At 40.1% G+C, this 17060-nt stretch overlaps 1 protein-coding gene across 8 annotated transcripts in view; it reads left to right on the top strand.

Moving 5' to 3' along the window:
- Positions 1-17060, top strand: part of VEPH1 (ventricular zone expressed PH domain containing 1) — a 245072-nt gene that overhangs the window by 99011 nt on the left and 129001 nt on the right. For 7 of the 8 annotated variants that reach the window (XR_009612155.3, XM_060639068.3, XM_060639066.3 and 4 more), the window contains one exon: positions 3251-3471. The exons of the other annotated variant lie outside the window; for it this stretch is intronic. Coding sequence is in view for 6 of the 7 variants with exons in the window: in XM_060639068.3 (XP_060495051.2) it covers positions 3251-3471 (221 nt within the window). In the remaining variant the exon portion in view is untranslated. The remainder of the gene's footprint in view (positions 1-3250; positions 3472-17060) is intronic. 8 annotated transcript variants of the gene reach the window in all.

The raw sequence follows: 17060 nt of genomic DNA on the forward strand, positions 1-17060 counted from the left end.
CACGCACACCCCCATGTGAGCGTGTGGGGTTAGAGAGACGAGGCAGAGAGAGAATCTGAAGCAGGCTCTGTGCTCTCAGTGTGGAGCCCAACACAGGGCTTGATCCCATGAACCATGAAATCATGACCTTAGCTGAAATCAAAAGTCAGATGCTTAACCAGCTGAGCCACCCAGGCACCCCTCAGCTTTTGCCTCTAAACAGGAAATGGAAAATGTCCCTGTGATGTATTGCATACTGTGAATTCACATATGGAGACCTTGCATGAATGACAGCATCTATGTTTTGCAAAAAACCTATTTGACTCAAGAGCATTTAAGTGTCATTCTGCAACCTGGCAATTGTATGAGCCAAAGTATAAAATAGGCTGTTAGGAACTTGTTCCAATGGTCTCTATTTTCTAGTCATCTAATATTCTTATCCTTTAATGAATAAATGTCTCTTCAGTTAGCTGTCCAGGTCATGAAATATGAGCCTCTACCCCCACACCCAGGCAGAGCACTGTGATTTAGTGGTTGTTAACAAATGATTATTAAGGGATTGATTGGCAGATGTACTCCACATCCCCAAGAGATGTGTTCCACTGCAGTTGTACATGCAGTCTTTGAAAATCAAGTTAAGTAGTAAGGACTAGGGAACTTCACTACTTAAATCTGTTCTATAATAAATATTTCTTGTAAAGCACAAAATTCCTTTGCAACTACATATTTTATTTGTAAAGTCATATTTTGGCATACAAGGTTTGCTTAAATTAGTGAATCAAGACTTATACTCTGGGTGTAGACTCTACAGGCTCAGTTCTGTGCCAGGCTGATGACTGATGTTGAGAAATAGCCCCTTTAGGAGACCTGACTCGGGTATGTAACCATTAGTGAATTATAATTGGAAGGAGGGATTGCAAGTCTCTCAAAGGCAGAGTCTACCTCTTATTCACCTTTGTCATCTAGAATCTAGCACAAGCATATTTTAGGCATGCAATACCTATCTGGTGATTGAATAAAAGCATGAATATACAATTGATCAAATGTAATCAGGTACTAACAAGATTTTTTAAAAGTCTATAATGCAGTGAAAATTCAGACAGAAGAGGTCACTAGGAATGGCTGCATGGAGGAGATAGGACAGAAGTTACATCTGGAAAGAAATTAAGGTTTCAAGTGCAAGAACAAAGGGTAAAAGGGAATGCCTAGCTAGAAAAGTAATTTAGACCTGTACACCTATCAGTCTAAAGGATATTGAACATCAACTTCCAGCATATATTTATTTATAATTACATGTATATTCTGCTACATTAACATAATGAATAGTTTTTAAATACATTTTAAAACTGGACTTTTAGGGGCGCCTGGGTGGCTCAGTCGGTTAAGCAGCCGACTTCAGCTCAGGTCACAATCTCGCAGTCCGTGAGTTCTAGCCCCGCGTTGGGCTCTGTGCTGACAGCTCAGAGCCTGGAGCCTGTTTCCGATTCTGTGTCTCCCTCTCTCTCTGCCCCTCCCCCGTTCATGCTCTGTCTCCCTCTGTCTCAAAAATAAATAAACGTTAAAAAAAAAAATTAAAAAAAAAATAATAAAACTGGACTTTTAAAGAGGAATTAAAGATGAAATAAGTCCTGTTTTAAATTATCTTTATTTATTGTATATCATTATTTATATTGGGTATAAATGTACAGTTCAAACAACTCCCTTGATAATTTTGAATTTTTTTGGCTAACTTCCAGCTATGTTGGATTAAATCATGGTGTCTCATGGCTCATGTGAAGATATAGGAGACCTATCGGCGAAGATATTTACTTGTTACTCACCCATGCCTGAATTCATATGATCCTTCATCTTCCGTTTCCCTGAAGGAGCCTAGTTCAGTTACTTGAGAGCATTAACTTGATTAAACGTAGATAATACAATCTGCTCACTAGACCAGTAACCTAGAATCCATAACATGTTGAAAGATGCTTAAAATGAACAAATGAGTGAGACTAACCTGTGGAGAGGATGGAAACTTACACATCGGTGTGATACCTGGCATTGTCTGATAGAAGGATGGATCAGGGGTGCCATTGACCAGCCTCTTCCTTGCAGGCAGTTACTGAGTCACAGACATGGAGACTGGAGGACACAAAGTTGGGAAGAGTAGATGGATTGGGCTAGATTTTTAATGGTAGTTGAGAGGTTTTGACCTGATGAGACAGGCAAATGCGATTATTCATGTATTTTTAAGAAAAGAATAATGGGGAAAAAAAGTTTTATTTTAAAAAAGTTTGTCCTTAAAATAAGGAAAAAATTAAAATCTCAAGCCAGTTCAGAGGCATTGTGAATGAGACATTATTTCGCTCTAGCTAGCTCTCTCAACTCCCCATAGAATTGTCATCTGCTGGTCATGGGACTGTAATTTTCCTTTATAATATAGGTTTTTGTTTTTCACTGTTCTTCTGTTCCCCTTTAGCTTCACTTGATGTATAATTGACGAGTACATTTGTAAGATATTTAAAAGGTACAGTGTGATTATTTGATATACATATTCATTATGAAGATGTTTCCCCCACATTGAGTTAACTGACGCATCCATCACCACACATATTTACCTTTTTTTGGAGAAAGGGGTGAGAACATTTAAGTTCTATTTTCAGCAAATTTCAATTATACAATATAGTATTATCAATTATAGTCACCATGTTATATGTTAGATCCTCGGAGCTTATTCAGCTTATAGCTGAAAGTAAATTTGTACCCTTTGAACAACCTCTCACTATTTCTCCCACCCACTCCAGTCCCTGTTTCTATGAGTTCAACTTTTTTTTTTTTTTTTAGTTCCCACATATAGGTGATACCACATGGGATTTGTCTTTCTCTGTCTGGCTTATTTCACTTAGCATTATGCCCTTCACGTTCATCCATGTTGTTGCAAATGGCAGAACTTCCTTCTTTTTTATGACATGATTATGGATGAATAGTATTCTGTTGTGTATGTATACCACATTTTCTTTATCCATTCATCCTTTTATGGACACATAGGTGGTTTCCATACTGGTTGGAATGGTCTTGGCTATTATGAACAATGCTACTCTAAACATGGGAGTACAGAAATCTCTTTGGGATAATGATTTTGTTTCCTTTGGATAAATACCCAGAAGTGGGATTGCTGGCCATATGATAGTTATATTTTTCATTTCTTGAGGAACCTCCATGCTGTTTTCCATTGTGGCTACACCAGTTTGCATTCCCAACAGCGTACACTGGTCTTCATTGTTCTTGGCAGGAGAGAGCCAGGAGCTGCCTGCCATTCCTGGTGAGCCAGCTGGCCAACATGGAACATTCGTTTCATCATATTCTCCTGCTGGAGATTAAGAGCATCACTGATGCTTTCTCCTCCATCCTGGGCCCTCAGAGCAGAGATATCTTCCGCATGAGCAACAGCTTCACTGCCATTGCCAAGCTTCTTACCCAACAACTGGAAACTACCAAGGCCAGAAGCAGCAGGTGAGCAGGAGGTCCTTTGTACCTGAGGGATATGTCATAAACCCATGGAAGCGTAGCACAGGCAGTAACAGTTTCTTTTGTAGGCATTCAACTTCCCAAATAAAACCAAACCCACTAACAATCTCAATGCAGAGTAACTTCTGAATAAATTATGGCATTTGCCAGAATTCTTTTTAATTTGTGAAAACCAGAATGTAACAAAGGATTTTCTAGAAAGTGAACAAAATATGACAAAGGAATAAGAATGTAGTACAAATAATGATATTTATAACACTCACTTATGTAGTCAACAAGTGTTTAGCAATTGCTTACTCTGTACCAGGAACTCTGTTAGAAGCTAGACATATATAGAGAGATAAAATATATTCCTTGTACCCAAAGAAAGCTCACTTTCTTTTTTTAAAAAAACCTTTTAATATTTATTTATTTTTGAGAGAGAGAGGGCAGAGGAGGGGCAGAGAGAGAGGGAGACACAGAATCCAATGCAGGCTCCAGGCTCTGAGCTGTCAGCACAGAGCCCAATGAGGGGCTTGAACTCATGAGCCATGAGACCATGACCTGAGCCAAAGTCGGACGCTTAACCAACTGAGCCACTAAGGCACCCCTAAAAACCTCACTTTCTAATAGGGGAGATAAATATTTAAGTGACTAAGAGAATAGTGGGAAGGTTATGCTTAATCAAGATGCAGCCAAGGAGTCTGGGGACCATAGAGATAGGGATATCTACTTCTGTATGGAATGAAGAGGAATAGGAAACTGAGATCAGGGAAGGCTTCCCAGAAGAGATGATATTTTGAGCCAAGTCCTAAAAGATGACCAGATTGCACCAGGCAATCTTCTGGGCAGCACGTGAAAGAGCACACACTTTCTAGAAACATAAGCCATTTTGTATTGCTCGGGTATGTGTTAGAAGGTAATGTGAGTGAAGTGGTAAGCAGGGACCAGATGATGTTGGGTCTGACCCCTTCCTAAGGAGTTTGAATATTACTCAGTAGGCTAATGAAGAATCATTGTGGAGGTTTGTACATGGCAGGATATTATCAAAATCCATGTTTGAGGAAGCTTACTCTGATTCCAGTGAAGAGAATGTCTCAGAAGAGGCAGACTGAAGTCAAGTCCAGTGAGGGAAGGACAGAAGAGTGTCTCTGGGTATTGGCCATAAGGAAATTATTGAAGATTCTGAAGAGTGAGCTGCCAGTGGTATGGCTGGGCAGAAAAAATACCTGGGGTTGAAAGGAGAGAGTGAATACAATGCATCAAACTGGCCCTTTCAAGAGGTTTGTGGGGAAAAAAATAAAGATCATGCGAGACTGAGGAAGAGGTTTTATTTTATTATCTTGCTATACTTTGAACACAGATGTCTTAGAAGTTAAAAAATTTTTCAAATATGTACTCTCATTTGATACTCATGACCATCCCCACAAGGCAGATATTATTCCTATTTTACAGAAGAAGAAACAGAGGGTTACAGGTGAGTTAAATGTCTTCCCAAGGTTACACAGTGAGTAGGTGATAGAGGATGGACTCAAACCTTAGCTTCACACTTCAGATCCTATACACTGGAAGGTATTCAGTTCTAGAGAAGGGACAGGGCTAATTTGAGACTAGTGTCAACTTTTGTGACTTTTTGGGGGTATCAAGTGATGCATACCATTTCTAGTATGAAATAAGGATTCCCAAAACAAAAGAAGGCATCTTGACAAAATAGTGAGCATTTAATCATGAGGGTCCACTTTATGTCCAGCCTGGCACAAAGTCTGGAGGTTCCAAGAGATATAAGACACCATCCCTGCCCTCAAGAGGTCTGTAGACAGGTATGCAAAGAGGTTCTGGTAGAAGTGCATACAACAGACTGTGGAGCATGAGAGATATATTGTCTAACAGCCAGGAAATTACAGAATGTTTTACAGAGAAGGTCAAATTTAAGTTCATACCATATTTATTGAGTAGCTTCATGGGCCAGGCATTTCTCTAGATACTAGATTAAGTCGCACAGGATGAATGAGAGTTTCTCAGACAAGGGTAGAAAGGTTACTCCAAATACAGAAAAGAGCATGTGCAAAGATACATGCGGTTAAGAGTGTGTGACCCAAAGTAAGGAAAAGTAATTGGTTCATTGTGGTTGAAGCAAGTACATCAGGGTAGGGTGGGAGAGTAAGCTGAAATGTTAGGTCAGAGGCAGATTATCAGAGGCTTTACACACTGTGTCGGGAAGTGAGGCGCTCATCCCTTAAGCAGTATGGAGGCTTAGAATGATTTTTATCCAGGGAGTGATCACAGCTCCTAACAGAGTAATTAGCAGATGGTAGGCCCTTTTAAACGTTTCTTCACTGAAGGACTTGGTAAATGAGGAAGTGGCTCAAGATGTGGAGCACTGAATGGGTTTGGCTGGAGCAGCAGGAGAGTGACCAGGATGCTATCGTTGGAGCCCGAACAACAGGCTCTTTCAACTATAAGGGAGGCCTGGACTAAATCATTAACGGAGGACCTAAGAAGTCAGGGCAAATCATTATAGTGAGGAGAACACAGAATTATGAGGAATCGATTACCAGTAGGAAGGTAGGATGAGGAGAAGAGGGGGGGAGTAGATAAAACCCAGAGATACATAGTTTGAGTGACTGCATACATATGGAAGATGATGTTAATAACCATGAAAAGAGGAGCAGGAGGGGAGCCCAAATGGCAGGCTCTTTTAGCCCCCTAGAGCCCACGGAGATATTATGTGGCCAATAGGGCCATCAAAGTCAACAATAGCTATTCATCCAAAGAAGACTAATTGCAAGTGCCCTTTTCTCTCAACACCATAGTTTTGATCTGTTGTTGCCTGGCTCAATATATAAATGCTTGTAAACCAGGGTTTCTAATTTTGGTACTATTGAAATTTGAGCTAATTAATCCTTGGTTATGGGGCTGTCCTGTGCATTATAGAATAGTTGTCAGCACCCCTGGACTCTGTCCACTAGATGCTGGTAGCAGTCCTCCCCCTAAGTTGTGGCACCAAAAATGTGTCCAGACATTGCTAAATGTCCCCTGAGAGGCAAAAATCGCTTCCAGTTGAGAACTACCACTATATACATATTCCATTCAAAACAATAGCATTTTAACAGACTCACGACCTGCCTAGCAACAGCCTAAACACAGCAGTATCCAAGAAATCCAAGGCCTGCATCACAAAAGGGTGATTTGTCATTTGTATGCAAGCACAAAGTCACTGTTGGCCAATTTTCATGATGTGGTTTTAGAAATTTGGTTGAGAGCCTCTACAGCAGGTGTTTGGAGGAGCCATTTTGTATTCTGTGCACAGCCAGCCTGCTTATTTCTTCTTCCAGTGATGAGTGACATGTGTATCAGATGTGAAAGCTTAGGCACACATTCTGGCCAGTGTTCTATGTGTTCTCTATTGCCTCTACAAATGCAAAGCTGCATGAGGCCAGTTGGCATCCGTAAGAGTATATATTGAAAAATATTTACATAAAGGAAAAACACGTTACACAAGAGTGTTACATTGGGCACTCTAACAAGAAAATTGACCCTTAATAAATAGGCCCAATCTCAGATGCGTAGGTGGCTAGTGAGTTAAGCATCCAACTTTTGATTTAGGCTCAGGTTATGATCTCACAGTTCATGAGTTCAAGCCCCATGTCAGGCTCTGCTCTGTGTCAGTGTGGAAGCTGCTTGGAATTCTCTCTCCCTCTCTCTCTGCCCCTACCCCACTTGTTTGTTCTCTCTTTCTCTTTCTCTCTCAAAACTAAATAAAACTTAAAATACGTAAATAGGCCCAATCCAATTAGCGATAAACACTTTCCCCATGAAAAGAAGAATTTAGGAGATACGTACAGAGGAGGAAAATTATAAGGTTTTCCTATTAAAATATGAATCTGTATGTATGAGAATGCATTTCTATTTCTCCTCCTTTTGTTATTTTTCTGGAGAAAAAAAACACAGAGAGAAAAATTAAATGTGACGAGATCAAAACATCACCACTCACCTCCATCCTCAGTACTTCAGCCTTTCTCAATTCAAAATATTCACTCTGCCAATGTTCAACACTCACTGTCAGTCTTCCACTCGACTGTAATTATTCAGCGGGAACCTCAAAACACTGGTGTGGGCAGCCAGCCTTTTGTATCAGCTGCTCATCCTCTCTGGGATGGTTGCTAAGGCTTCTCTCTGAACATCTTTTCCCTGAATAGCCTTCATTGTGACCACTTAGCTTCAGTAATTTTAATCTGTGTGTCCCCCACAGAAGAAAGGTCTATACTTTTGTCTAAAGTACCCAACAAAGTCTGATCTTTACAATTAAAGGGGAAATGAATAAGTGAAGAGAGTTTGAAAGAAAATTAAAGATGATAAAATTCAAAACAGATGTCATCTAATTTACAAATCTGACCCATCGCCCAGCAGGCCAGATTTTAGACTTCAGGCCAAAAATACAAGAGTATCAAAAGAAAAACAATTAGCATCCTAGAGAGAATAAAAACCTGAAGTAGACAGGCACCTTCTTTGTGCCAAATCATTCTGAATTAATTGGGTGAGTTTTATTAGATGCACCAGGTAACATACTTGCACTTTTTTTGTTCCTATGTTTTAAAAAGAATGTCTATATCTAAACAATAAACCAATGGGAGCTAAATAACAGGACAGCCAAGCAAAACATTTAGAATTTGAATCTAATTCTGGAGGAGCAGAAAGAGGTAACAGCAATTGTGGATTAAAAAGGAAGATGTCAAGATAAGGGAAAAGATCTATACCTTTTGAAATTGTGGGAGCCCTAAATCGCCTTCTGGGAAGCCACTAACCATTGAACCATATGCCATCCAGGACCAGGGGAATCTAGGGAAGGAGAGGGTGAGCTTCTGGCAACTGTGTGCTGGCTGAGCATTCAAGTGGTCCTTTGACTAGAAGACATCTTTGCCCCGTGCATGTGATTCCAGGGAGGCTGCTCTAATCAGGCACCATCAGATTTGGGGACAGTTTGTCCCAGGTGGTCTTAGTAGATATTTAGGCTCAGGCTCCAGTTGGTGATAGAAACTTTGAGGGGTGGAAATTGTGAAAAAGAAATCAGGGATAGGGGGTCAAATAGGAGAAATGAGAAAAGACAGGGAGAAAGGGTAGCAACGAGAAAAGGCCCAGGGAAAAGCAGAGGACAAGGAGGGAGGGCATCTGAACACAGCCCAAGTCCCAGGGTTAGGTGGGGTGTGTGTGTGTCAGGGGGTTTCCAATTCCCTCAGATCCAGCTTTCAAACCCTAGCCAAAGCCATCAAGTCATGGGGAGAAAAAGTTGCTTATAAGAAAAGTTTTAACACAAAGCATGTGGTTAAAGCTTTCCCAAACATCTCTGGCTTGGTTAAGTGGGTGGTAAGTTCTTTTGTTGTTTTGGTGATAATGGTGGTAGTTGTGGTAAAATTTTGTGTTTATTCTTTGTTTTTAAGAATCAAGCTTGGCGAGGTGGGGGAAAGGAGAATGAAAGGTAAATTGTAGTCAGAACTAAATGGGTGGGTGTAAATTTGATTTGGGATAAATGGAAAGAGATGGCACAATGGAGGGAAGGTAATAAAACAACAGTATGTTGGGGAGAATGAAGGGAAAACAGGATAAGAAGATTATGTTTATAAGAGAATGACTCCAGGAAATCTGTCCTCCTTGGAGTTGCCCCAGAGTTTTGGTTTATCCTAAATTTCATGCAATAAACATCAAAGAAATGGATTACAGACGAGAACCAGGGATTTGAGTCAGGCTGTGGCCCTAATGTATAGCCAAGCAACATGGCCTGCAAAGACTCTTTCCAAACTGTGAGACCTTGTATAAGCAAGGTTGCAGAGTTCCCATCTTGATATCCTGGAGGTCACATCAGAACCTACCCCTGATGTAATACACAGTCCCTGAAGGCATTGCCCAAGAAATTGAGAATATGGCTTTTTATTGGGTCCACAGCAGAAATTGTAGAAAGCAGTGGTCCAAGTTCTTTACAACTCTGCAAAGCAGTTATCTGTAGGTCTGATCACACCTTTAACTAGCTCCCACCACATGATAGATTTTGTGCTAAGGATTTTTAACTATGTTTTATTGTTTAATCCTCACAACAAAGTCTTCCAGTATGTATTAGAACTACAGACGCTTCATCTTAAAATATAATGGAGTAAACCTTGTGGGCAGGCAAGAATAAAGGAAAATTCTCTACCCAATACTTACTCCCCTCTAGGTCCATGGCAGTTCTTGGAGTGCAATAGTGCAAATGCCCAGATGTTGGCTCATAGAATTTCCTTTCATTTCTTCCTTTGGTCTAGTCCAGTAGATCTCAAATGTTAATGTGGATGAGATTTACAGTGCTCACAGTGCTTCAGAGATAATTCAAAAAAATTTTAAAGGAATGTCAAAGGTGACTTTTGCTTACTCCTCCCCAAAGTTATACACTCCCCCCCCCCCCCGCCTTTTATCATTATCTTCTAGAACACCCTCCATCCCTCTTTTCCCTTTGAAGGCCTGCCTTCTCTAAGACTCTAATTCAGTACCACTTCCCCATGAGATGTTTCTCACCCACCTCTGCCCACTGTAACCTTCTCTGAACTGTTACAGTTCATCCTGCCTTTTCATTCTTCTGCACCCACAGTCCTGCCCTGAAGTGTTAGGTAGCTTTCTGTGTGCCTCTCTAGTTTTCCCCAAACTTGAGAGAGCTACTTTTCAGGGCCTATTGCTCTATGGAAGGAAAATAGAGTCTTAAAAATGCTTATAAGAGTTCCCACTTTTTTAGGCAAGACATGTTTATACAAAGAGAAATTGATTCTTTGAGAGCAACTCTTGGCTCAGGGAATATACATGAGGAGGTTCAGGACCATAATTAAAAACATGTGATGTTCTGGTCAACATTGCCCCCTGCTTAGGAAAAGCTGAATGTAATTTCGCCCCACCAAGGTAACCAGAGTTTTAAGAAAAAAACAAGTATATATCTTTTCAATCTAGAGAGTTCTATGCTGGCCTCTCATATAAAAAGTGAATTGTAACAGCTGTTTGTGGCAGTAGCTGTGGCTGTTGTTACTCCTCCATGTGCAGGGAAGGAAGGGCTTCAGTTTTTTGCCCCTCTTCTTACTGAGGAGATTAAGCCTGACATGTGGTACCATTTATGTTCCATGTGTTGTTCATTTACTCCACCATTTGTCCTTCCTTAAAGCAGCATTTATGGTGATGTGAAGGTCTGTAAAGGTATTTCAGGAATTCGTTTATCAGCAAGAGATGTAGGTGGGAGACATCATTATCAGCTTTGGAGACAATGAAGCAAGCCCAGGGAGCCTGAGGCCCCAGAGGGGCTGGCCGCGGGAGTGTGGACAAAGAGGGGTGGAGAAGGGAGGTGGGGCAAGGCCCTGCCAAGGAGCATGAGCAACGCAATTGCCACTTTGCGAGGGGATCCAGGCTTTTTGCCCATAACACAGAAGTGTTTAAAAACACAAGACACACCAAAAAGGAAGAGACCTTTTCATCAAGCTCCCATGGCTTGGCTTCCTCTTTCAAAAAAGACAGGAAACACCAAAGCTTTAGCATGGAGAAAAGGAAAAAATGCACTTGTGGAAGAGAAGGTGAGAGGGACTTGACCCTCTATAGCCTCTTGCAGGAGGGGTAACCCTCCCTGGTTCTTTTTTGATATTAATCATAATTGAACTGTGAGGTTGCTATTTGCGTGACATGTCCTGAGTTTTGAACACCTTTTCAGTTTTGGTTAAAGGGGATGCCAAAAGTCATTTTTCAGATCACTATGAAGGGTTGCTCAGTGATTGTATGTCAACTCTGTTCTGGTGTCTTGTTTCCCATAGAATGTTACTCAAAGATATGAAGGTAAAATGATTCTTGCTAGTTACTGCATTATCACCAATGCCATTATATGTATTACTTATCCCTGGGGTAGATTCAGATGCAGCCTGAACCACACACCTACAGAGAGGCAGGTGGGAAAGCCATGTGAAGTGGGTGCAGTCTGGAAGCAGATACTTTGTGCTGGGGTTTACTAGTTGACCTTCAGTAAGTTACTGAACTTCTCTGTGCCTAAGCTTCTCCATCTGTAAATGGAGGAAGTAGCAGGATTTGACCCACTGGATTATGTAAGAAGTAATACATGTAGCAGACCTGAACAGTGAGTGGCTCATGCATAGAAAGCCCTCAGTAAATATTAACTATTGGCATCAGTACTGTCTTCCAGGTGGGCACTATAGTAGGTGCTTTCACTTAACATGTCCCTTATACCAGAGCTGCTAAAAGTGTAGCTCATGAACCAACACCAGTCTGCAAACATTTTTACTAGCCTGTGATGAGGTTATTGCAGAAACTGAAAATAAGAGTTTAGCAATTTGACATTGCTGCAATATCCAAACGGATGATCAGTGGGCTTATACTCAGTTCTTTGTCTTATTCGCTTTATTTCTCTGGTCATTTATTTTTATCATATTTCACAAAAATATTGCTCTGTGACATATGAAAATTAAAAAAGCAAAAAGCTGGTTCTCTTCCACAGGTCATTTGAAAAGCATTGCATTAGATCCTCGATGTAGCTAAACCCAGGCAGAGCTTAGAACTCTCTTCAGTGACTAATATTTCGCTCTCCAAACTTTCCTTTGGGACTTAAAGAAAGACATTTAATAAATGAGAGAGAATGAACACAACACTTCAGCGATGATTGAGATCGACGATTGTGGGATAGCTCAGCCTAAGAAAAATAGTTCTTAACTATTTACCATCAGGCTTTACCATCAGGCAAAAGGTGGACTTTTTATTAGGTTGAAGGCTGTTGGCTAGACTTTGATATAGGTTGGCAGGAATTGAATCACAGGATTTTGTTTTGTGTAGTGTTCTGTCCCCAACTCAGTCATTGGTGTGTTTTGACTGACTTTACCCCCCCCCCCCCATTTCTAGGTAGCTATACATTTCTACCTATTAAAAATGGGGTAAGATATATTTGGGGTGGAAACTATGATAGGATGTATCAAGTAGGAAAACAACGATTATTTTGTTCTTCCAGTGTCAAAAGCTGGCAAGTGAAAATGTATCAACTTTTTTCTTCTCCTGTGATTTCATTTTCATGGTAGATAACCTCTCTTTAATCCTTTTACCTGCTCTCATCCCTAGACAGTAATGTTAGCCCAGAAAAAAAGGAGCATGTTGTTTTTACAGTTCTTACCCTTGATTCAAAGCATTCTAATGACATTACTACTTTACATTTTTATATTCCTTTATACTTAACAGAGTGCTTTTGTGACTTGGGCCACATTCAGATGCCAATTCATTAAGATCCAGCTGTCTTCTGTTAAGGCTGCTATTCATCTGACCTGCCCATTCTAGTCTCAGGACTCCTGACTAAAGAGTTAAGGCACATCTGAACCACCAGTCAGTGGCAAAACTGACAAGGTACCTTTACCTTGGAATCACAGGGGCTTTGCACTTTTTGCTCATGCTCTTTCCATGTCCCATTCTCTCTCATCCTGGCTGAATGAAAAGTGAGCAAATAAATGCCTGAACATCTGCATTAGAGAAGCCACTTCCTCATATGAGAGCTTTTAACTTTTATTCTAACTATTGGGAACTTTCTGTCTACAATTGCTCAGAATTTATACTTACAGCACAGAGGGTTTTTTGTTGTTGTTGTTGTTTTGTTTTGTTTTGTTTTGTTTTTAAACTACTTCTGCATCTCAGTAGCAAGGGCAACTATCCTTTAGGATAATACAGAAGTAAAAGCATTGTATGGTCCCCCTGGCTCTGAGCAGGAGACACTCATCTTCCAAGTTTGGTATCACCTACACAAGCTGTCTTCCTCTGGTGTCACATGTCCACACGGGGCAGTAGCCACCCAGGGTTTTACCATTTGATTTTTTTCATGCCCATTCTGTATGGGCTACACTGTCAAATCCAATGTATAATGCTTTCAGCAATCTGATGATGCTCTGTCACTAATTCCATCTTTATATGACAAGAATGAGACTTAGATTTCTAAAAAGATTTGCCACATCACTAATAAACAGGAGATTGGAGTCGTGAACCTTCCCTGTAAGGCTATGTTCAGTTCATTTCCCCACAACCATCTCCTTTTGAGAACCCTTTAAAAAGTCTTGTGTGAATGAAATAAACCATGGAATCATTTCATTTTAGGCAAAGTTGTATCAGTGGCATGACTGGCTCCCATATAACCAGGCATCTAGTGGACTCTGCATTTGCCCATTCAGTCAGAGGCCAAATTGAGTACCAAGACCTGGACTTATCACCATCCTTTCCCTTAGTATTTGAGTGTGACTGTTCCAGAACTGTTACCTATTATAGTCCCAAAACAGATGACAGCACTGTGGTGCTGGGGGATCCTCTGTCATTCTTATGATGACCGATGAGCCAAGAAATTGCTAAAGAGTAAAGAACATAACATCCTAAGAATTTAGGACTCCAATGTGGATTTGATCCATTATGTTCTTCTACTTCACCTCTAACAGAATTAACTTTGCAGGAGTACATAATCTGGACATGGGATCACAAGCCAAGATTGTCAAACATTAATTAATACTACTTTCCTTTGACTTAAGGATCCAGGAAGTGCAGCTGCCAGTCTCTCCACCTCTGCCAGCTTCATAGTCCCATCTTGAGGTACAGTGAGAGCAGTGAGCTAGCTGCCCAAGGGCTAATTTGTTTCCAAGGGAAGTCCAGCTCACACAAGAGGGGGGTAATTAGGCCTCCCCCTGAGCATCCCTAGAGGTACTTTTAAAAACTTTACTTTGGCAACAAGACCAGAAACTGTTCAGAGTGGAAATCATCTGAGCCTCTTGTAATATGGCATGTTGAGTTAAAGCCAAGTTAATATCTAGCGGATTATAGAACTCTGACAAAGATTTCTGTGAAGTTACCTCTGGAGTTAAAAGTGACAAATGGAAGAGAAATAACAACCCCCTGCATGAGCCCAACCCACTGGTCCCCAGCAAGTAAACACACACAGGACAAATGGCTCCACCAGTGTTGTTTGTATTTGTGATGCCTTTCCTTGCTCTCCGAGGAAAGCAGAGTTTATCTCCAGAAAAGGGTTTTAGTTTTGAACAAATTCTCTCCTGTCTTTTTACAACAAATTAAAAACTAGAAGAAGTGAAGGGGCAGTGAATGTTTATTATAAATTCTAACTTCTACCTACCATTTCCTGACCTTCTAACCTATCGGAACGAACACTGATCCTAACTCCCTGACAGCAAAATCCTATGACAAAACCCAAGTGGATCGATGGCTAGTGACAAAAAGTTCTCTTTGGTCCATCTTGTGGCTTCGGCTGCTTTGGTGACTCTTCATTACCATCTCTGTCCCCTAACTCCTGTGTTATGCAAATCTCCAAATCATAAAAACAAGGAAGATTATGTATAAGAGAAACTCTTTGTGGTGAGAATTCCACTTATCAGAAATGCTCACCAGCTTCAAATGAAGATATCACTTCTCTGACCCAGACATTTTATTATTTCTTCACTCTTCTTATCTGGCCTTTTGCAAATCCCTCATTTTACTCCTACTCTTGCTCCCTGCTTCTCTACATTTGATATTTAGCAAATGACATTGCCCCACCTCCAACCCCCTATAGGCCAGGGGAAGTGGCCAGTGCCTCATGGACATCTGGTGGAATTCAGGAAGTTTTTGACGTGCAAAGAGTAGGCTGGCTTTAGAAACCAAGGTGGTCTTAGTTCATTTATTCCACAAACATTTCAGGTACCTGTGTGTGTGTGTGTGTGTCAAGTACTATTTCAGATACAAGAGAACAAAGATGAACAGTACAGGTCCCTGCCCACCAAGCAGTAGGGATTTACCCCAGGATAAGGTTGCCAGATTTAACAAATAGGACACCCAGTTGAATTTCAGATAAAGAACAAATAATTTTTTAGTATAAATATAATCATTTTAGTATAGTAGAATACACTTTTAGTATGCCCCACTAGAGGTATACCTATACTTAAAAAAATATTTGTTGCTGATCTGGAATTCAAATTTGGCTGGGTATCCTGTATTTCATTGGGCAACCCTACCCTAGAGGCACTGGACTTGCCCCTCTTAGGGCCAGTGGATGTCTAGGGACAACCCATAACTTCTCTCGTGCCCAAAGTCCCCTCTGAGGGATGTGACAAGGCAATCTGAAAATGAAAGAAGGCATGCTCCCAGCTATTAGAGGTCTGACTCACTCAGGCCATGGCTTCATAGCCAACACTTGGTAACTAGAGACAGGGGCAGGGAAAGGGAGCTGAGTGTCCTCTCCTAAAGTCTGAACAGTAGTTCCCTCCAGGTTATGGAATATTGGTCTGCCTGTGTCTAGACCACTGATACTTTCTCTATATATTAACACAAGAAAGGCAGGGCAGATGAAGTTTCTAAAGGAATAGTAATAATAATTATTGTTATTAATAATAATAATAATAAATTAATAATGACAGTAATACTAATAATAAAATCTAACATCTACTGAGCAGTGTATCCTCTGTCAGAAGCAGTGCTTCACATTGATTCTGTTGTTTCATCTTTGCAACGACACTTGAGTAAAGTACAGTTGTTTTTCCTATTGTATAGGGACATTGATATAAAGAGTACAAAAAATAAAATAAAGATCTCTGCAAGTATTATTTTAAAAAGCCAGAAACTGATCTAGTAAAATTATCTAGGGAGATTTACTATAATCATATGAAGTTTGAAGTTTTTTTGGAAGAAAATGCTATTGCTTAACTCTTATTATAACCCAGAGCTTTATGTAGAAAGAAATCAAAAACCCTAGTGAATTTGTGGGAAACTTCCTTTAACAAGTCATATGTCTTAAGATTTAAAAATTTGCATATTGTTCAATATCTGATGTATGCACATAGGGTATACTTCATGCCTTAAAGTTTTATAAGGTTTAATAAGCCAAGCTATAGAAATTTCTGAAATAAAGTACAAATATAAAGGTATCTTTCACTCATGAAATGTGATTAGAATCCAAGGAATCAGAGAAATACTTTAGTTTGGTGACTATACATGGACTATCATGGATAGAAAATAAATACTTGCTCCTCAAATTTCTCATTTTGAGACGGTCATTGATTATTTTATTTATTTATTTAAATGTTTAATTCTATTCTAGTTAACATACAGTGTTATGTTAGTTTCAGATATACAATATATTGATTCAACAATTCCATACATGACCCCATTCTCATCATGACAAGTACACTCCTTAATCCCCATCACCTATTTCACCCATACCCTACCCACCTCCCCTCTGTTAACCCTCAGTTTGTTCTCTGTAATTAATTGATTCTCTATATATGATTGGTTTCTCTCTCCCTCTCATTTTTTCCCCTTTGCTTGTTTTTGTTTGTTTCTTACATTCCACATATGAGTGAAATCATATGGTATTTGTCTTACTCTGACTGTCATATTTCACTTTGCATTATACTCTCTAATCAATCCATGTTGCTAAAAATGGCAAGACTTCATTCTTTTATATGGCTGAATAATATTCCCTTGTGTGTGTGTGTGTGTGTGTGTGTGTGTGTGTGTGTGTGTGTGTCTGTACCACCTTTTTATCTACTCATCTATCAATGGACACTTGGGCTGCTTCCATATTT

This window comes from Panthera onca, chromosome C2 (assembly GCF_046562875.1).
Source record: "Panthera onca isolate mPanOnc1 chromosome C2, mPanOnc1 haplotype 2, whole genome shotgun sequence".
NCBI classification, from domain to species: Eukaryota; Metazoa; Chordata; class Mammalia; order Carnivora; family Felidae; genus Panthera; species Panthera onca.